Genomic DNA, 23,109 nt, shown 5'->3' on the forward strand with positions numbered 1-23,109 from the left:
CCTTTCGATAAGATGTATATCCTTGAATATTCATTTCCCAGGCCCAGTCCGCTTGAAGCATGTCTCTGTTATTCCCACATCGTACTTGCCAATTTCCAACTGAGCCTCAAGCTCATCTACTTTATTCCTTATACTTTGTGCATTCATATATAATACTTTTAATTCGTTACTCCCCTCTCCTTTCATATCAATTCCTATTTCACTTGGCCATACTGTATGATCTCTTCTTGAGCTTTCTAATCCACTGATCCTGTTGTCCTTTTTAACTTTTCTTATTTTCACTTTCCCTTTAACTCCATCCTTATATTTCCAGTTCATCCCCTCCCCCCCCCCCCCCCCCCACTACTTAGTTTAAACATATCCGTGTTGCAGTGGCAAACCTGTCTGCCAGAATGCTGGTCCCCTGCCTCTTAAGGTGCAACCCGTCCCTTTTGTACAATTCATCCCTACCCCAAAATAGATCCCAGAGGTCCAAGAATGTAAATCCTTGCTTCCTTCCTTCCCCACCTTTTTATCTGGTGTCTTTCCCCTTCTCTACCAGTCCCGATGAAGGATCAACGAAAATATCAACCATTCATTCCTGCACCAGTTCCTCAGCCACACATTCAGATCCATTATCTCCCTGTTCCTGCCGTCTCCAGCATGAGGAACTGGAAGCAAACCAGAGATAACCACCCTGGAAGTCCTGCTTTTCAGCCTTCTTCTGAGTTCTCTGAAGTCCCGCTGCAGAATGTCCTTCCTCTTCTTCCCGATGTCATTTGTGCCGACATGCACTACCACTTCCGGCTGTTCACCTTCACCCTTGAGGATTCCCTGCAATCAGTCCATGATGTCCTGGATCCTAGCACCAGGGAGGCAACAAACCATCCTTAAATCTCACCTGTCCGTACCTCTTACTATGGAGTCCCCTACTACCATGGCTCTTCCTGATGTCTGACTCCTTGGCTCTGCTTCTGCACCAATTTTCGGCTCGCAGACCTGTCTGCCTCTCAGACTGGCACTATTTTCTGCCCTGACAGCTTCCAAGAAGGTGAAACTATTTATTAGAGGTACATCCCCTGGGGTCTCCTGTACTTCAAGCATCCTTTCCTTCCTCATCATCGCCCCCTTTCTCTCTTCCAGTATCCTCAGTGTAACAACCTCACTGTAGGTCCTGTCCAGAAAACCCTCGTTTTCGCGGATAAACCTGAGGTCATCCAGTTCTTTCTTCAGTGCTGTAACATGCTCCTTCAGAAGCTGAATCTGGACACACTTTCCACAGCTGTAGCAGCCAGGGGCACCATCAGTGTCCCTGACCTCCCACATCATGCATGTAGCACACTGAATCAGCTTAGCCCCTCATTCTTCTAAACACCAGCATATACAGGGCCAGGGCCATCAAATACTCCTCAAACATTAACCCTTTCATTTCTGGAATTATTCTCGTGAATGTCCTCTGGGCCCTTTCCAATGTCAGTCCATCTTTTCTTAGATAAGGGACCAAATAATGCTCACAATACACCAAGTGCAGTCTAATCAATGCCTTATAAAGCCTCTGCATTATATCCTTGGTTTTATATTCTAACCCTCTCAAAATGATTGCATTTGCCTTTCTTACCACCAAGTCAACCAGCAGGTTAATCTTTAGGGAAAGGTCCTTTAGAAAGCACAAGTCAAAGGCATGATGGAATTCTATCCACTCATCTGGATAAACATAACTGCAATGATCCAAGAAGTTCAGCTTCATCCAAGACTTGTCAGCTGATTTGATTGACACCTCATTAAACAGAATAAAGATTCATTCTGTCCATCACAAGTGCATAATGGCTGCAATGGGTGTCATCTACGAAATGCTCACGATTACTCACCTGGGCTATTCCATCACCATATCCCACAAGCTGATGACGTGAACATTGATTTCTCCTTTGGGTAATTTTATTTTCCTGTCCCCCTTCCCTCTTCTTCTATTCTCCACTCCGGTCTCTTACCGCTTCTCCTCACCTGCTTATCACCTCTCCCTGGTGCCGCTCTTTTATCCCTCTCTCCCATAGTCCACACTCCTCTCCTGTCAGATTCCTTCTTCTCCAGCTCTTTACCTTTCCCATCCACCTGGATTCACCAATCACCTAGCTAGTCCTCCTTCCCCACCTTTTTATCTGGTGTCTTTCCCCTTCTCTACCAGTCCCGATGAAGGATCAACGAAAATATCAACCATTCATTCTTTTCCATAGATGCTGTCTGAGTTCCTCCAATGTTTTGCGCTTGTTGCTCTGGATTTTCAGCATCTGCAAAATCTCTTGTATAAATAGAGTAATTCAGTCATCTGTTCATACGTATGTTACCTGAGGTAGGGAATGGCCCTGATTGCCTTTGCAAACTGCCAGGGCATTGGAACAGCAACAACTCTAATTTAGTATACCTTTTGAAAGCAGCATGTTTGACAATACAGAATTCCCTCACTATTGCATTGAAGTTATATCCAGGAGTGCACAAAGTGCAGACCCCTTTTTAGATCAGTTATTCTTTCTGCTTCATAACACACCTCTCCTCTCCAATCAGATTACTTCTTCTCCAGCCTTTTAACTTTCCCACCCACTTGACTTCAAATCAAGTCAAGTTTAATTATCATTTAAACCATACTTAGATACTGCTGAACGAGACAGTGTTCCTCTGGGGCCAAGGTGCAAAACATTCAAAATAGCAAGCAAACGTTCAAAAATAGCGAGTAACATAATTAAAAATAGCAAGCAAAGAAGCATAGTAACTCAAAAAGAATAATGTATATGGTCCAAGACCCTGAGCAACAATATCCAGCAATCGATGGTACAGCCTCCCGGCAATGTAGAGACGCATGCAATCCAGCCTGTTATTCCAACACTTGAACATGGCACAGCAGCACCAATGGGAGAGGCCAGGCCCCAGCTGAGCCCAGACGCCACACTGTAAATGCATCTGCGTCTCTCACCTGGTCTGCAGCAGCAGGCAAGCCCAAGGCTTGAGGCCTAGTCCTTGCTACAGCCAAGGCTGCAGGGCTCCCATGTCGTCTGTCTCTCCACCAGACAAGGGTAACAGGCCTGTGGCAACTTACATTATCACTGTAACATCAATGTGATATTGCATTATCAAATATCACCTTCCAGCTATCCTCCTTCCACTTCCCCCACATTTTAATTCCAGCGTCTTCCCCCTTCCTTTCCAGTCCTTTCATGTCAATGGATCTTGATGCCTTATGGGTAATCAGAGAAGGTAAATGTAGTCATGCTGACCAGCTGTAAAGTGAATAAATAAAAGCAACACACACAAAACACCAGAGGAAAGCAACAGGTCAGGCAGCATCTATGAAAAAGGATAAACAGTTAACATTTCGGGCCGAGCCTGTTCTTCGGCACTGAGACGAAAAGGGGAAGATGCCAGAATAAAATGGTGGTGGGAGGGGAAGAGTGTTAGTTGAAAGATGAAAGGTGAAGCCAGGTGGGTGGAAAAGATCAAGGGCTGGAGAAGAAGGAATCTGCTAGGAGAGGAGAGTGGGCCTTAAGAGAAAGGGTAGGAGAAGAGGTCTTGGGGGAAGTAATAGGCAAGTAAGAAGAAGTAAAGCATCAGAGTGGGGAACAGAGGAAAGTGGGGGGGAGGAGAAATCAATATTAATGCCATCAGATTGGAGGGTACACAAGTAGAATATAAGGTGTTGCTCCTCCGCCCTGAAGGTGGCTTCATCTTGGCACAAGCAATACTCTTCCAGGTACAAGCAAGTGTTGCTGATGTATGAATGGATGCTGCAATGATGGGAGGCATTTGGAGTGAACCTCCAAAGGGCTGTGAGGGACCTGTACAGGCTGCAGAAGTATAGTGTTCAGAGGTTTCATGCTGTCTGTGTGTCACCCAGCCCCATCCAGTACTCCTGGTGGGTCTCTGCCATGAGGATCTCTGAGAACTCCCGTCCACTCTATGAAGGTCCACACCTTTGAGAAACATAGGAAACAAGGCACATCCCACTGCCACTCTGTCTGCTGTAAAATGAAGCCCTCTCTTCGCGAGTATAGAACTTGAGTGACATCTCTGGTTCACCAACGTATGACAAGACATAAATACCAAAGATCAGCAGCTCCAGCCTGGAATGATCCTGAGATCTTAAAGCTGAAAGCATTTGCATCACAGACACTGATCTCCACAAGCAGAGCTATAAAGGCTCTCATGGAGTTTTGCTCGATGTCAAAGTGGGTCAGCAGAGCTCAGTCAGAACAAAGAAAGTATGACTTTGACCTTTAAGGTAGCACACTTAGGGAAAACCTTGATTTGTTCTATGAGTAAATAAAGTGCTATTTCTTTGCAAACCAGTATGATTGAAGAGCTCACTGCTAAGAAGTTATGTACAGTAAGTTGCACCTCTGTTAAGCAGTACTTAGAACATAGAATGGTACTGCACATGAACAGGCCTTTTGGCCCACAATGACCATGTTGAACATACAGTACTGTGCAAAAGTCTAAGGTGTGTGTGTATATATATATATAAAGCTAGGGAGCCTTAGACTTTTACACAGTACTGTAGTAATTTTATGTATTGCACTGTACTGCTGCTGCAAAAAAAAAACAAATTTTATGACATATATGAGTAATGATAAACCTGATTCTAATATGGGTCTCTATTGTGGACAAGAGTGGGAAGGGGGCAGGGAGAGGCGAATCATGGTTGGGAAAAGGGGAAGGGAGAGGGGAGGGAGTTGGAAGCACCAGAGAGATGTTCTGTAATCACCAGTTAACCAATTCTATCTCACATGTGCCAGTCACAACTAAATGGACAAGATTAAACTGAAAGCACAAGGGCTTAATGGCTCTAGTTGAGATAAGTTAGTAATTTCAGATGCTTGAGCTGCCAAGAGGATCAATGCTCCACAGCAAGCCACAGAGGCCCACAGGTCTCATGACTGTCAAGACTGGATTGAAGTGAAATTCTTCACTCAGAGACTGGTGGATAAATTGAATTCACTGCAACAGTAGCCAGTGGAGGACAAATTGTAGAATATATATAAGTTAGAGATGTATTTCTAGACACAAAAGGCTCAAAATATATGGGGAAAGAATGGGAATTTATTACTGAGACAGAGAATCAGTGACAATTATATTAAATAGTGGTGACAATTACATTAAATAGTGGAGCAAGCTCAAAGGCCGATCAGCCTTTTCCTCCTATTTAACTGGGTCTGAATGATGAGGAATAATGTAAATCAGGAATCTAAAACTGAAAGATTTAATTCTATGTGCCATGAGCAGCATGCTGTGTGCTGTTGGCAATATGCTTTGCACCTTGGCCCCAGAGGAACGCTGTTCCATATGGCTATGTTCGTGTATGGTTAAATCATAATTAAACTTGATCTTAAATTTGAACAATGTGCAAGGTTTAATCAAATATTTTGAAAAATTACTGAAAAACAAAGATATCATAGTTGTTGATTCTTCCAATTTTAACATCCAAACTTGCAGGAATACAAAGTTGCACAAGTTGAAAAGGTTTTCAGTTGGCTTAGGAGATAATATCAGATGGTTGATCCCAGTCAAAGGCCCATTAATTGTGATTTTAACCCTCTTGCTTGAAGCCTCAGTTGTTGGCATCACAGAACAAATATACATATGTCCATTGCAGGCATGTCCATACCTTAATGTAGATGACTGAAGAAGCTACTGCAATTTTACCCAGGAGATATGTGCATTTTCTCTTTGAGTTGCCATGAAGCATCAATCAGAGACAGAAATTGGTGTGTTGGATGATCTTTCATCTTTGCTTAGTACACCACCTGTTACTCTTGCAGATTGATCAACCTGGCCTGGGGATGCCTTCTCGAGACTATTACTTTAGAGATGGAAACTTCAGGAGGGTGAGCACTAAAACCATTAATACAGAAAATATCTTAGTGCTGCAAAGTACTTCCTAATTCCATCCATTACTCAATTACTCAATATCTTTATTCTGTTCCAAAGCAGCTTGCAGTTATCTTGCAAGTTGCATATTGGGCTATTTAGCAATCTTTCAAGGACTCAGTTTCAGGCCTCTACAATTCATGCTCTCAGTATTATTTATTTACTTGTTTATTATTATTTTATCTACAGTTAATCTTCATTTCACTTTGGTTGTTTGTAGTTTTCCATTGATTCTATTGTCCTTCTTTGTTCTACTGTGAATGCTTGCAATAACTGAAGCTCAGGGCAGTATACAGTAACATATACGTATTTTGATAGTAAATTTACTTTGAACGTTGAATCTAATGTTTACAGACTTTGCCGGCATTATTTTCAATTCACTAGAGTTAATGAAAAATCTGTTGACAACCCTGAGTCAGCCAGTAAATTGAGGCAAAGTGGCAAATGCATCTAGTTTACATGAAAATAACTATTTCTCAGCATCCCGATTAAAATATAGCAAGTAGAAAATGTGGCAGGGTTATTAGAAGAGCAAAGTGTAGTGGATGGAAAATAGCATGATAATATTAATAATGTGCACAAAAGCCATTGTGATCATGTAAAACAATGTGATTTCCATGAATAATGAGCACAATGAGTGCACAATAAATTATAGACTGTACACGTAATTATGATTTCTTAAGATCCTTAGTTATATAGTTCATTTTTGGGTATCACCCACTGTTATTGCATAACTGAAAAGTAGGATATTAAAGTAATAGTTTATGTGACCCTCACAAAATTAAAATTAGTGAGTAACCCAAGCACAGATTAAATTCCAGTGTAGAGGAGAGCAGTAGAATCGATAATCAGCTGAAATAGTTGTTTGAAGTATGGTAGCTGGCCACGTAATAGATTGTAGATTTAAGACGAGAAGATCCTGTTGGAATTTTGCCTATGTTTATTAGTTTCATAGTTTGACATTTAATACATTTGCATGAGCATTAGGACACCACAGTAGTGTAGTGGTTAGCACAATGTTATTATAGCTCAGGGCGTTGGAGTTTGGGGTTCAATTCTGGTGCTGTCTGTAAGGAGATTGTACATTCTTCCCATGACTGTGTGCATTTCCTCCCACAAAGATGTATCAGTTGAAGGTTAATTGGTCATTGTAAATAGTTTTGTGATTAGGCATGGGTTAAATAGGTGGGGCATGTCTCATTGGGCCCGATAGACCTGATCTGTGCTGTATCTCTAAATAAAATTAATAAAATTAATGATTAGTGTTGCTAGTACAGAAACATGCTTGCTGGAATTCAGGAAGGTATGGGATTTGTAGAACCATGATCTATGAAATGTTGCTATTGGCCATGTGCTATGCTACGTATCAGTAAGCCCCAGGTCATGTGTTTAAAATCTTCTATGGTAAATAGTGAAACTGAATTCAAAACATCTGTTAGTTTTGGCCTGGCACCAAAATCGTGTAAGAAAATGTCATTAAGAATCTTAAGTGCTTCATTGACATGCCAACTCTACTTTGTCTGAATGAATGGGGACTCAAGCTTCACACTTCAATCATCCTCAGGGCATGGGAATTGGGTAATAAGTACAAAAGTACCAGTATTTTCATATCTCAAGGAAAATGGATTGTTGGCCAACACAACAATGAGTTTGCCAGGCAGTCCCAACACTTCGGAAGGGTAGAAGGTTTTTTGTGGTTCTATCTACCAGATAAATCAGTCTAATATTACCTTGTTATTGAAGGTGCGTGAAGCCTATTTGCAGTTTATGATTTCCATTGCTAAGTTGATCAGAGACGACAGAAACATTACAAAAAATGACACTTTTGTTGAAGAAGAAATGATGACGGTCTTGGAGCTTGAATGCGAAATGGCCAATGTAAGTATTTGATGCTTCTGTATTCCATTCCTGGTATTAGTCATGATGCAAGGCATAGTTTGCATTGTGTTTAAGGAATGGAATGTGTTTCACCATCCCATGGATAGGAGGGGTTGGAGGAATATGGGTGAAATGTGGCAAATGAGAGAATCTTGGTGGGCACCATAGTCATAGTGGACAAGTTGGGCCATTGGGCCTATTCTCATGTTGTATTACTCTGTGACTGTATACTCCATTGCAGGTTGACCTGAAAAAAGTTTAAGCCTTCTCTCATCTCTGTCAATGGCAGCAAATTTGCTTCCCCTGCCACATTCTCAATCCACATCAAAAGTCCATTGACTGAAAGGGTTTGGTCCATGTAATATCACAAGCCTTCTCGTTACCAGTAAGGACATCGCGAACCATCAACCTTCTCTCTGAGGCAATGACATTACCACAAAGCTCACATCACAAACACTGTTTTGAGCATCAAGTTAATATTTCAGAAAACAGAGTGGATGAATCAACAAAGGAAAATATGGGAAGAAAGTGTTTTGAGGCTGTGCAGTGCAATTTATCTAAAAATCCACTGATGGGGACAGTTTCTCCAACGTCAGTGTGTGTTTGTACTATATCAAGGGCTTCCAACCTTTTTTATGCCATTGACCCCTACCATTAACTGAGGGGTCAGTGAACCCCAGGTTGGGATCCCCTGTATAATTGTTCATGAAATCCGTTTCATCAGACCTGTTTAAGTGATGATAATTTATCTGACAAATGATGTAACCTTGGAAGTATCAAACACAAGGTTCTACTGTTCATATGGATGTTCTATGTTTTGATTGGCTAATGAATATAAATATTAAAACCGTACTTATGTAGAATCTATGTATCTTACAACAGACAACTAAGAGTTTCTCTCTTAACAGGCTACTGCAACACCAGAGGAAAGGCATGATATTACCCAGCTCTACAACAAGATGACACTTGCTGAACTCCAAACAAAGTTTGATCTCCGTGTGAGTAACTTTTCTCTTTGTTGTTTTCATTCATTGCTTTCTGGAAGTAAATGCTATTTTTGAAAGTAAACCTGACATTTTATCTAATGTTGAGGAAATGATTTCCTTGATTGTTGGCAGAATTTGGATTGGTTGCTTGTCTCAGTAAATCCTTTGTGCATGTACATTGTCGATTTGTAGATGGCTCTGTCTATTGATATAACTCTTTAATATATAATTATCCTCTCCAATAGATATATATTAAATGACCACTTTATTAGGTACACCTGTTAATGTACCTTTATTAGGTACATCTGCTTGTTAATGCAAATATCTAATCACCCAATCACATGGCAGCAACTCAATGCCTAGAAGCATGAAGACTGGTCAAGAGGTTCTGTTGTTCAGAATGAGGAAGAACTGTGATCTGAGTGACTTTAACTGCAGAATGATTGGTGATACAAGATGGGATAGTTTGAGTTTCTCAGAAACTGCTGACCTCCTGGGATTTCCACGCACAACCGTCTCTAGAGTTTGCAGAGAACGGTGTGAAAACTAAAAAGACATCCAGTGAGCGGCAGTTCTGTGGGTAAAAATGACTTGTTAGTGATAGAGGTCAAAGAAGAATGACCAGACTGGATCAGGCTAACAGGACAGCGACTGTAACTCAAATAACCATGCTTTATGATGGTGGTGTGCAGAGGAGGTTGTGAAGAAGGCAAATGCAATGTCGGCATTCATTTCTAGAGGAATAGAATATAAGAGCAAGGATGGGTTGTTAAGAGTCTATAAGGCTTGAGACCACACTTGGAGTATTGTGTGCAGTTTTGGGCTTTAGAATGGATATACTGACATTGGAGAGGGTTCAGAGAAGATTCACGAGAATGATTCCAGGAATGAAAGGGTTACCATATGAGGAACGTCTGGCAGCTCTTGGGCTGTATTCCCTGGAGTTCAGGAGAATGAGGAGGGATCTCATAGAAACATCCCGAATGTTAAAAGGCCTGAATGGATTAGATATGGCAAGGTTATTTCCCAGGGTAGGGGATTCTTGGACAAGAAGGCGTGACTTCAGGATTGAAGGACATCCTTTTAGAACTGAGATGCAGAGAAATTACTTTAGTCAGAGGGTGATATACCTGTGAAATTTGTTGCCACAAGTGGCTGTGGAAGCCAAGTCATTGGGTGTATTTAAGACAAAGATAGATAGGTTCTTGATTAGCCACGGCATCAAAGGGTATGAGGTGAAAGCAGGGGAGTGGGGATGACTGGAAGAATTGGGTCAGCCCATGATTGAATGGCAGAGTAAACTTGATGGGCTGAATGGCCTACTTCTGCTCCTAAATCTTATGGTCTTATGGTCTAAGAGCAATTGTGAACACTCAGCATGTCAAACCTTGAAGTGGACGAGCTGCAGCAGCAGAAGACCATGTGTGTACACTCAGGTACAGAAGGTACCCAATAACATGTCTGTATACGTTTGGTGTTAATCACCGCGCCTCTGAATGTTCTGTACATCCCTGTTAACTTTGACCATCAAAGTGTGAGGAATGTTTGCCTTTACCTTCTGGCCAAAAGTTATCCCTATATCAGCATTTCTAAAACTCCAGCTGTCCACTAATAGGAGGTTCTATTACATAAGCTGCAATACAAGACAACAGCATCTATATTCCAGAGCTACTTCTCCTGATATATAGGTTCAAACTCTGTAGGCCAGCATGCCAGGAGCCTGACTGGTACTGGGCCGAAGAAATTGCTGGACCACAGAAAAGGCCACTGAACATCTTCCTCTGAGGTGGAGAACTGGCGGCACAGAAGTGATCCAATTTCCCTCTTAGCCCCAATTTCCTGTCTTCTCCCAGTATCCCTTCATGCCCTGACTAATCAAGAACCTATCAACTATCTCTGCCTTAAATAACAGCGCAGTTGCTTTACAGAGCCAGCTAACAACGATTGGGGTTTGATTCCTGCCATCAGTCTCTAAGGAATGTGTATGTTCCCCCAGTGAATGCATTGGTTTCCTCAAGCTGCTCCAATTTCCTCCCACATTCCAAAGATGTAAAGTTAAGGTTAATAAGTTGTAGATATGCTATGTTGGTGCTGAAAGTGTGGTGACACTTGCTGCCTGCCCCCAGCATATCTTTGCTGATTTGATTTGATTTGACGTAAATGACATCTTTCACTGTTTGATCTAATGTACATGTGACAAATAAAGCTATTCTTTAAATCTTTTAGCTCTGTTCTTTTAAAGAGCAGGCTCTCCCTAGGTTCTTTAAATAACTGTCTGTAACTCAAAAGTTCCTTAAGTTGAAAACACTATTGGCTGAGAGCAAAAAATAATGCACTTGTAGGTTAATTAGGTACAGATTAATACTGGTTTTACTTAATTTTAGATCTTAGTTACAGATCTCTACCACAAATTTGAACTGTACCAGATCAGAGAATGCCAAATTAGCGAGTTGCTACCTATTATAGTAAGTACTTTGGGATGTTCTAAGATAGAATATGCAAACGTTGGAGAGGGTTCAAAGGAGGTTTGTGAAAATGATTCTGGGGTTGAAAGTCTTGTCATATGAGGAGTGTTTGACTACTTGGGGCCTCTACTCACTAGAGTTCAGAAGAATGAGGGGTGACCTCAATGATACCTATTGAATGCTTAAAGGCCTTGATAGAGTGGATGGGAAGAGGCTGTTTCCTATAGTGGGAGATTCTAAGAACAGAGGACACAGCCTCTTTTAGAATGGAGATGAGGAAGAATTTCTTTAGCCAGTGAGTAGTGAATCTGTGGAATTCATTGCCACCGGTGGCTGTGGAGACCAAGTCATTGGGTATATTTAAGGCAGAAGTTGATAGTTTCTTGATTATTCAGGGCATGAAGGGATACGGGAGAAGACAGGAGATTGGGGCTAAGAGGGAAATTGGATCAGCCATGATGAAATGGCAGAGCAGACACGATGTGCCAAATGGCCTAATTCTGCTCCTATATCTTATGGTCTTATGGTCTATTCTCAAGTGGATAAGAATGATTCCACATAAATGAAGACATGTATTTTCTTTTCTAAGAATTTTGAATTAGATCATCTTACTTACTTACCGCTGTTTCCTTCAAATAGGTTGATGCAAAATATGTTTTAGTATTTGTACTGGCATGTATCATTTTAATAACCAGTTTTCTCTTGTCATTAACAGTATGCATATAGGATGAGGTCTATTGTCAAACAGTTGTCTGGCAGAATCTGAAAGAGTCAGTGCCAGGAGATTCAGATCTTTTGGCTTATCTCACAAGAGCCCTGTGGACCTCTGTCTGCAGGGCTGGAGATAACCTGAGGCAGATCATTGTCCATGTGGATGCACATAATTGAAGCTGTCCTCAAACATTGTGGCCTGATGATTGCTGAATGAAGTTTTCTGGCTGTATTTACTGTGGAATGTTATGCCCCTGCTAGAGAAAGGTGCCAATAATGACAATGATAAGTGCTGATTATTTTCATTGAATGGTTGTGTCCCAGGGATTTAACTGGTTGCAGATCATTCAAGGGATCATGTCCAGTGTTGATATTGAAGTCCATCCGGAAGAAGAAGTTGTGGTCTATGCCATCGAATATCTTCAGAAACTTAAGCAGATTCTCCCCAAATATTCCAAAAGGTAAAACCGTCAGAGTTTTAACTTTGTCTTGTGCTGTATGCTCACTTTTATTTTTGAGAAGGTGAGTTTAACTGGTTCTCTGAGTATCTCCAAAATGGTCCTAATGAGAAGAGGGAGATTCAAAATGGTGCACATTCATTCTCCAGCAAAGAAAGAAAAAGATTTATTAAGGAGCACGGTATTTTCAGAACAAGTTGGCTGAAAAAGTTGTGGTTAGTAAACAGTACGCTCTCATCAAAGGTAATGCAACTTACTCTTCAAAATCACCTGGTTTCCATTTGGAGTTGGATGTGATGTCAACCTGATGACCAAGGCAGCTTCACCAGAGCTCCAGCATTGTCTATTCCAGCAGAATTTACAGGAATAGCAGAAGGGAATCTCATTCATACTAAGGAGACCGGGAGAAGAGAAAGCTTTATGTACCTATGTCATAGCGTCATAGAGTACCTCAACACAGAAACAGGCCCTTCAGACCACCCGGTCCATACTGAGGTATAATTCTGCTTAATCCCATCAACCTGTGCTTTTGTACCCCTCCCATCCATGTACTTATCCAAATTTCTTCTAAATGTTGAAATTGAACCTGCATCAATCACATCAACTGATAGCTCAGTACACACTCTCACCGCCCTCTGAGTGAAGAAGTTCCTCCTCATGTTCCACTTAAACATTTCACCTTTCACACTTAACCCATGACCTCTAGTTCTAGTCTCAGTGCAAAAAGCCTGCCTGAAGCTTGAACTTGATGACTGGAAAAAGGTGAATGGAGAGGCATTTTAACAGTTTCAATGCCTTTTCTATGGTAGACTTCTACGAAGCAGAAAAAGGTAGAATTCTCACGACTTCTCGTGACTTTAACTCTATGAAGATAACAAACTACGTAATGCTAGATTGAGCTAGAACTGAGCTGAACTGAATACACCTGGACTCCTTTTATGTACTATGCTTTTTGCTTGTTTTTTTTGTCGTCTGCATAATTTGCTTCTTTTGCTCATGGGGGGAGGTTGGAAGTTGATGTTTTTCTTTGAACAGGTTCCATGGTTTTCTTTGTTTCGTGACTGTCTGTGGGAAACAAATCTTAGGGTTTTATACTGCATACATACTTTGATAATAAATGTACTTTGAACTCCTGAATCTTTGAATGTTTTCAGCACTCTTCAGAACTACCTGGTCTGGCGGCTGGTTGTAGATCATGTTACAAACTTGAGCAGGCGATTTAAGGATGCCCAAACAAGCTATGTGAAGGTATTGAATCTTTCAAAATCTTCATTTGACACTTGCTTTGCAGTTATTCCTCGTCAGAGTGACATTTGTTATCATATTTATATTTCACTCTGGATCTTTTTTGCTGAAGATAAAAATATGTGTCCTGTACATGAACTTTTGAGTCCATGCTCTGCCTGTGAAATGCAATAGATCATGGTTAACGCATCTGTGCTTAAATTGTACCATATACCCACTATTGTCGTCTCCACCAGAGTTGGTAGGAACAGTGGAAAGGAAGTACTTACACAGAATAGGAGAATGGGCAAAGAAATGGCAGATGGAATACAGTGTCGGGAAGTGTACGGTCATGCACTTTGGTAGAAGAAATGAAAGGGTTGACTGTTTTCTAAATGGAGAGAAAATACAGAAGTATTTTGTACAAAATGTTAGCATTCATTTCAAAAGGACTAGAATATAAAAGCAAGGGTGTAATGTTGAGACCTTATAAAGCACTAGTGAGACCTCACTTGGAGTATTGTGTGCAGTTTTGGGCCCCTTATCTTAGAAAGGATGAGCTGAAACTAGAGAGGGTTCAAATGAAACTCATGCAAATGATTTCAAGATAAAATGGCTTGTCATTTGATGGCTCTGGGCCTGAGTTCACTGGAATTTAGGAGAATGATTGGTGACCTAATTGAAACCCATCGAATGGTGAAAGGCCTTGATAGAATGAATGTGGAAAGGATGTTTCCTATGGTAGGAGTATCTAAAGCTAGAGGGGGCAGCCTCAGAATAGAGGTGCATCCCTTTAGAACAGAGGTGATAAGGAATTTCTTTAACCAGAGAGTGGAATTCATTGCCACAGGCAGCTTGGAGGCCAAGTCTTTATGTATATTTAAGGAAGAGGTTGATAGATTCTTGATTGATCAGGGCTTGAAGGGATACGGGGAGAAGGCAGGAGATTGGGGCTGAGGAAAATGGATCAGCCATGATGAAATGGTGTAGCAAACTCAATGGGCCAAGTGGCCTAATTCTGCTCCTATATCTTATGGTCTTATGATCTTCATCCTTGGAACAGCCAGACTCGAACATTATCCTGTGTTGCTTTGGATTCCTTCACTGAAGGAGTTCATTTCTGTCCACTCTATTGCATCCTTTAATCATCATAAGCAACCTGACTAGATCAACTATAAATTTTTCATAGCTAAGGAATAAAAGTCCACCTTTGTACTTAGTTTGATGGTTTGATATTTTTCTTTGAAGTGGTTGGTTCCATGGTTCTTTCTTTCAGGGCTGTCTGTGGGGAAGACAAATTTCAGGGTTGTGTGCTGCATACATACTCGGTAATAGATGTACTTTGATGTATTGAATCCTAATTTCAGATATTTTGCATTACCTGCAACCTTATTTCAGATATCCACCGTTAAATCCGCTAACAATGCTGCATTTGTTCTTCTTCAGACTTACTCCTTGCTTTCTCAGTGTCCCATTATCATCCCCTTTTAGAGATTTAATCCTTTTGCTCCTCTTCTCTATCATAGACCCTCCATTTTATATCTACTCACGTACTTGTTTCTCTGCTTCTCAGAAGTTATGTTCTACAGAAGGTTATCAAGTGGAAAGGTTTTCTGAATTTTTTACTCACCCATGCTGCCTCCTCTGTTGAGCATCCCCAGTATCTTCTATTTGTTGTTATTTAAATAAATAATTTACTTTGCTTTACTTTCCACCTCATTAGAATCCATCTCCCTCTTTTTACTAATTCAATGTCTTCCTCACAATGTATTTTCTCATCTGTTTTCAGAAGCAAACTTGGATGCAGTACTTTGGTCCTTTCATGTAAATTATTTGTTCTGATTGTAAGTGAAGTACCTCACTATTTATAGTTTTCCAACTTGAAAAGAACCCACTTATCCCTAATCTTTGTTTTCTACTTGTTAGCCCATGCCCTCATCCTAGTTAATGCGTTATCGTCAACCCACCCTCCCCATTGTAGTTAAAGCATTGTCTTCAACCCCCATCCATTTTACTTAATGCATTACCCTCAACCCCCACCCCATCCTAGTTAATGCATTATGTTCAACCCTCCCATCCTAGTTAATGCATTACATTCAACCCCCCACCCTAGTTAATGCATTACCCTCAACCCCATCCTAGTTAGTGTGTTACTTTAAACCCCCCATCCTAGTTAATGCATTACCCTCAACCCCTATCCTAGTTAATGCATTACCCTCAACCCCCCTCCACCCTAGTTAATGCATTACCCTCAACCCCCCATCCTAGTTAATGCATTACCCTCAACCCCTATCCTAGTTAATGCATTACCCTCAACCCCATCCTAGTTAGTGCGTTACTTTAAACCCCCCATCCTAGTTAATGCATTACCCTCAACCCCATCCTAGTTAGTGCGTTACTTTAAACCCCCCATCCTAGTTAATGCATTACCCTCAACCCCTATCCTAGTTAATACATTACCCTCAACCCCCTCCACCCTAGTTAATGCATTACCCTCAACCCCTATCCTAGTTAATGCATTACCCTCAACCCCATCCTAGTTAATGCATTATCAACCCCCTCATCCTAGTTAATGTGTTACCCTCAACCCATGATTCCTAAAATTCTGATTAGAGGATGCAAATGCATTTTTTAATTGTTTAAAGAAGCACACTTGGAAATGCCACCAGAAAATGAAGGAACATGTGAGCACGATATAAAAAGCGATCAAAACTGAAGAAGGGATGAGTAACCTGACAAGAACACAAGGAAATAGAAATAGGCCATCAGGCCCTTCAGGCCTGCCTTGCCAGTTAGTATGAGTGTGGCTGACCTACTCCAGCTTTAACTTCTTGTCTATGCCATTGCTGGATATCCCTGTATTCCTCGATCTATCAAATATTCATTCACCTCCACTTTAACTGCAGAACTTCTCAGCTTCCCCACCCACCAAGGTAGAGAATTCTAGAAATTCACTGGTCACTGTTAGAAGAAATTTTTTATGTGCCTTAGTTTCAAATCACAAGATGTGGATCTTATGGTTATCTCCCCTTCTCTAAGACTCTCACTTGTGAAAATACCCCACAACCTCCCCTGTCATGCCGCCTTTGGATCTTGCATCTTTGAATAAAGAGACCCTCATTATTCTAAACTCCAAGGAGAATGGTCACACAGTATTTAACCCTTTTAAGTCCCAGGAAATAGCTTGGTGATTCCCTTTGTATGGAGATCTGTTTGCAGCATTTTAAGCGAAACCCATCAAAGTGTTGTACAATTGGAACACCTTCCTATGTTTAACTTCAAACCTGTGGCATGAAGTCAAAATTCTGTTTGCTTTTGTAACTCTTTGTTGGACTGGCTACTAACCTTTAGTGGTTCATGGCCTAGGATACCTATATCCCACTGTGCTTCACTCGCTTGCAGTCTCTTTCTATTTTTATAATAATCTGAATTTTGATTTCTCTTGACCAAAGTGCATCCCCTCATCTTTCCCCGTATTAAACTCCATTTGCTAGTCTATCGATATAATCTTGTGCAATCACAATATACTCTTCACAACATGTGTTTCCACCTATTTTTGTATTGTCGGAAAAATTGCAAAACATACACAGTTCCTTCCTCCAAGAATCAATATAACGATGAAAGAAACTATGTGATCTATAGAAAACAGAAAATAGAGGTGGAGGGACGGGGTTGGGTTGATAACAAAATAGTGCTGAAAAGCAAGCAAACATTACAGAAAGGGAGAATTTTCCTTTCAGACTTTTATCAACGTTTAAAGTAAATTTTATTATCAGAGTACATCTGTGTCACCACATAGAACCCTGGGATTCATTTACCTGCGGGCATGCTTAGCAAATTTATAGAATAGTAACAGGATCAGTGAAAGATCAACCAGAGTGCAGAAGACAACAAACTGTGCAAATGCAAATATAAATAAATAGCAATAAATAACGAGAATATGAGATAACAAGAGGAAGAGTCCTTAAAGTGAGATTATTGGTTGTGGGAACATCTCAATGAATGGGCAACAGAGTGTGGTTATCCTCTTTAGTTGGAGGGCCTGATTGTGTGGGGTAGTAACTGTTCTTGGACCTTGTGGTGTGAGTCCTGTTCCTACCCCACAACCATCAGTAAGCCAACTTACAAGAGGATTACCAACAACCAGGCTCAAGAATATTTATTCGCAGTAAAAGAAATTTAAAACCAAGAATTGCGCACCACTCCCTTACAAAAGTGGCAATCAGTTGTTCCTCAACTATTTATAATAATTAGAGCATTTTTCTAAGCACAAAATGAAGTCCTACTTTTAATCCTTGAGACTGTTTAATTTATAAATGTAATTTATTAACATTTAATGCTAACCTCTCCCCCCTCCCTGTACTGTATTAATTCTGCAAAATAAGCTGAGGTCATATAATTAGTAAATGACAGTTTTTTTTCATTCTATCTTTCATTGTTATTCATCACAGGATTTATTTACTTGTTCAGCTACTTTTCTCTATCCACAGATCAGTTAATTGAAATGTATGTATGCTCTGTTCAAGCATGCAGCTTTAAATAATTGGATTTCTCAGTCTACCCATATGGTTTTTGGAGTTGGTCAAAGTGCAGAATAAGGTTGAATACAAGAGAAGGAGAAAATTGACCTTTAGTTCAGTTGTTGCTCCCACCCAGTATAATCTCACTTCCACGTTGTCAGTGTGGAGTTGCAGGAATAGTAGTATGTAGACGATACCTGACCTAAGCACCTAATGTCTGCTACGTTACCTTGCAGTTCACAAGGTCACAAAAATTGCTGGGAGTACTCAGCAGGCCAGGCAGCATCTGCAGAAAGAGAGATGTCAAGATTTATCTTTAAAGCTACCTGGTCTGTTTGGTGTTTCCAGAATTTTCAACTTTCATTTCCGATATCCATTGATTTTCATGCAATATTTTTTCAATGCATCCTTTCCAGGACATAATATTTTATTTTTCCCCTCATAACTTTTGATGTAAAATATTAGCCATATAGTTCATTCCTGTTGGAGATGGACATAGTTGTTCAAGATGTAATCTACGCATTAATCACTACAAGCGCTGTCTTGGTTGTACAACTGACAAGAAATTGGCATTGTCAATTAACATTCTGTACTGCTTCAACATGTTGAAAATTGAATTGTGCTGGAGAGCTTCAGTCTATTTCAACTCATTACTTATGGCATTTTACCATTTGTAAAGCTCTTTTTCTATTCTCTTACTACATGCTGCTTCCATTAATATTCATCAGTCATATCCTAGCTTGCTTACACATTCCATTCTGCTGTATTTTAAGTTCCCTTCTTTGATTCTGTTGTCTCCTCCTAGTCACCTGAAAGACTGACTAATTTGATTTAGAGTCCAAGAGTATAATCTTAATTAGAAGCCATAGTCACTTGTAACTCCTCTAACAATTCAAAGTTCAAAATAAATTTATTATCTAAGTATGTATATGCCACCATATACAACCCTGAGATTCATTGTCTTCAGGCATATTCAATAAATCCATAGAATAGTCACCATAACAGAATCAATGAAAGACCACACTAACTTGGGCATTCAACCAGAGTGCAAAAAGCAACAAACTGCAAGTAAAAAAAGAAAGAAATAATAATAATAAATAAATAAGAGATAAATATCAAGAACATGAGATGAAGAGTCCTTGAAAGTGAGTCCATTGGATGTGGGAACATTTCAATGATGGGGTAAGTGAAGTTCCTTTCACACAAAGTACTGGAGGAACTCAGCAGGCCAGGCAGCATCAGTGGAAAAGAGTAAACAGTTGACATTTTGGGCTGAAACTCTTCATCAGGACAGGTGAAACTCTGACTGTTTACTCTTTTCCAAAAATGTTGTTTGGCCTGCTGAGTTCCTCCAGCATTTTGTGTGTGTTACTTTGACTTCCAGCATCTGCACATTTACTCTTTGTGGAGTTCCTTTCAGTTGCTTCCCTTATTCATTCACAATCGACCATAAATCAGTCACATTTTGTTTAACTGGAGTGCTTTCAGGTAGAATTTTGAAAATTATACTAGACAATGGGATTTAATGGTTTCCATAGTCAAACTGTGTCTTCACCAGGGCTGAAGGTATATTAGGTTTCCTGGTGATACTGTTACATCACTGGCTGCCTGCTCTATCTATGCCTCTCATAATGTTTTGCACCAATGTCATGTTGCCTCTTACCTCCTCTGCTTCAAGGAAAATGGAGCTAACCTATCTCTCTTTTTGACTCAAGGTCTCCAATGCAGGCAATATCTTTGTGACAAGCACAAAAGATACTGCGACAAATCAAGAGATTCTGCAGATGCTGGAGATCTTGAGCAACGCACACAAAATGCTGGAGGATCTCAGCAATTAAGGCAGCATCTATGAAGGGGAGAAAACACTTGATACTTCCAATCAAGGCCCTACCGCAGCACTCTACCACATTGTTCTGGCTTCTGTCCCCTTCCTTTCCGGACCGGATGAAGGGTCTCAGCCCAAGATGACATCAGTTTATTCCTCTCCATGGATGCTGCCTGACCTGCTGAGTACCTCCAGCATTTTGTGTGTGTGTTTCTCTTTTCTGCACCTTGTCTAGCTTACTCACTGTTTATAGATGTGGGTTTTAAACAAGGGCAAATATAACAGTACTACCTCCACTACCACTACCCGCTACCTCCACCACTACTTTATTATTACCTTCAGTCATCTTGCAACCTAGCGTCACGTTAAGGACGTACAATCAATCTATCTATGTAAGCTATTTTATGTATTTATATTTAATGTGTTTTTTATCTTTTGTATTTTTTTTGTGCTACATCGGGTCTCAGTAACGATTATTTCATTTGCCTTTACATTTGTGTATAGGAAAAGATGGTAAACAATCTTGAATCTTGAATTAATAAGATTGGATCAATTGTTTAACCAGCACAGATACAATTGGCTTGATACTCTTGCATTTGTTGTAAAATTTCGATAATCAGAATTTTATTAATTATCAACTGTGAAGGAAGGTGTTGTAATTAACGCTGTTAAAAGGCATTTAGTTATTAGCTGCTGAGCAACATTCAGTTTGGGTTTTGCCAAAACTATGCTGCCTCTGTCCGCATGGGTTCTGTCCAGCAAGAAGTGTGTACTGAGCAATAAATTACTGAAGTATTCATGAAAAGGATACATTTGCCACCTCACTGGTAATACACACCAAAAGAAATCTTTATGCTATATTTACTATCTGATAATGCTATATATGGTGCTGTTTATATACTCTTGTAAAATAATGGCATGGTAATGTAGTGATTAGCACAGCACTTTACAGTACAGGCGACCCAGGTTCAATTCCCACCGCTGTCCATAAGGGGTTTGTATGTTCCCCCATGACTGTGTGAGTTTCCTCTGGGTGCTCAGGTTTCCTCCCACAATCTGAAAATGTACCAGTTCATAGGTTCATTGGTACTGTAAATTGTCCTGTGGTTAGGCTAGGGTTAAATCGGGGGATTGCTCGGCAACAAGACTCGAAGGGCCAGAAAGGCCTATTCCATGCTGTATCTCGAAAAATAAATGAAAATCCCTCAGCATTATAACTTATTAAAAAACACAAGCTCCCAGAGGAAAGTGAGTTGCTTATTTCTTTGTTGAACGTATCCAATGAATAAATAATGGGATAGGAAACATCATAATATCACTATGCTGAACTTTGCTGTGATTTTAATTAACTCGATTGCCTTAGTAACAGAGTAAGAACTGCAGTATATCAGACAGCATCTGTGGAGTTGTAAAACGTGATGAAAGCTGTAATTTTTGGCTATAATCCTTTGGCAAATCAGCACAGTAAAAGCTGCAATTGGAATCAGGTACACAATCTTACCCTTTTGAGTCAGTAGGTTTTTTATATTTTAAGAAGCTATAATTCTGAGGGATTTTACACTTGTAAAGAGGGATCTTGTGCCTTCATTAGATTTTTAGGTTCTACTTCCTCGGTCTAGATGTAAGCAAGGCACCGAAGGAGCATTCTAAATCTAGAGCCAAATAAATTTATGCCCATTATCATTTCCATGGTCTCAGAGTCCAGTATATGTTTTTGACAGCCTGTATAAGCTTTGAATGTCACCCACAGCTCAGAGAGCTTAACAAGCACATTGTTGAGAATCTGTAAACAAAAGGCAGAATGTGGCAGAGAGCTCACCTATGAGCAGTGTGTTCCCATGCTGGCCAGATCGATTAGCTCCACCTCCAGTACTATGACCACGGCAGTTCCCCTTCAAGCTTCTGCGAAAGTCTTTTCAGTTCTGTGCCCTTCCTAATACATCTTGTCTCTACCCTTCTGATTTAATTTTCTGCACCAAATTTAACTCCCTTCCATCCTTGTCCTTTTCCATTCCTATTTCTTTCTCTATTCCATTGTTTCCTAGGGCATCTGTTGACTTCTTACCCTCTAGATCAACAGAAAATTCTGGAAATACTCAGCAGGCCAGCACAACTGTAGAAAGAGTAACAGAATTAACATTTCAGGTCAGAAAACTATTATCAGAACCAATCACTCCAACCAGAAATGTTGACTTTTTTTTCTTCCCACAGATGCGGACTGTCCTGCTGAGTACAGTATATACAGTATTTTCTGCGTTCATTGTTAATTAATCATCAGTTAACCTGCAACATGAACTCTTCTTCTCTTCCCACAGTTGTGGACTGACCTGCAGAGTATTTCCAACATTTTCTGCATTTATTGTAGATTTACACTAGACACTAGAATACTGCAGCGCAGTACAGACCCTTCGACCCTCGATGTTGTGCCGACCCATATATTAACCATATAACAATTACAGCATGTAAACAGGCCATCTCGGCCCTTCTAGTCCATGCCGAACACTTACTCTCACCTAGTCCCACCTACCTGCACTCAGCCCATAACCCTCCATTCCTTTCCTGTCCATATACCTATCCAAATTTTTTTTTACATGACAAAATCGAACCTGCCTCTACCCCTTCTGCTGGAAGCTCGTTCCACACAGCTACAACTCTCTGAGTAAAGAAGTTCTCCCTTGTGCTACCCCTAAACTTTTGCCCCTTAACTCTCAACTCATGTCCTCTTGTTTGAATCTCTCTACTCTCAATGGAAAAAGCCTATCCACATCAACTCTATCTATCCCCCTCATAATTTTAAACACCTCTATCAAGTCCCCCCTCAACCTTCTATGCTCCAAAGAAAAAAGACCTAACTTGTTCAACCTTTTCCTAAAGAAAATTATAACATCTGCATTTTTGTTTGATTTTCATAGTTAAGTTTATTGCTTCTGCTAAGGTTTTTGTATCCACGTTTGCCATTTTTCATTTCTTCTAAGTCTTAATTTTCAACTATCATGATGCCTTAACCATGGATAGTTCCTTGGAGTAAATTTCAGACGCCTTTTCTCCAACTTTTCGTAACTGAATCTTATCTTATTGTAACAACCTCAAACACTGCCAAGTGTAGCACCCAACAGGAATATTTCACAGCTACAAATGATGAACAGACTG

The 23,109-nt window shown here is 40.3% G+C and overlaps 1 protein-coding gene across 1 annotated transcript in view; it reads left to right on the plus strand.

The window, feature by feature from the left end:
* The window catches only part of mmel1 (membrane metallo-endopeptidase-like 1), a 106,084-nt gene that overhangs the window by 49,488 nt on the left and 33,487 nt on the right, over positions 1–23,109 (plus strand). Inside the window, exons 8-12 of the mRNA XM_059952218.1 lie at positions 5,784–5,849; positions 7,636–7,770; positions 8,679–8,768; positions 12,257–12,393; positions 13,545–13,638. Coding sequence (XP_059808201.1) covers positions 5,784–5,849; positions 7,636–7,770; positions 8,679–8,768; positions 12,257–12,393; positions 13,545–13,638 — 522 coding nt within the window. The remainder of the gene's footprint in view (positions 1–5,783; positions 5,850–7,635; positions 7,771–8,678; positions 8,769–12,256; positions 12,394–13,544; positions 13,639–23,109) is intronic.

The sequence above is a fragment of the Hypanus sabinus genome, chromosome 27, assembly GCF_030144855.1.
Source record: "Hypanus sabinus isolate sHypSab1 chromosome 27, sHypSab1.hap1, whole genome shotgun sequence".
In the NCBI taxonomy this organism is placed as follows: Eukaryota; Metazoa; Chordata; class Chondrichthyes; order Myliobatiformes; family Dasyatidae; genus Hypanus; species Hypanus sabinus.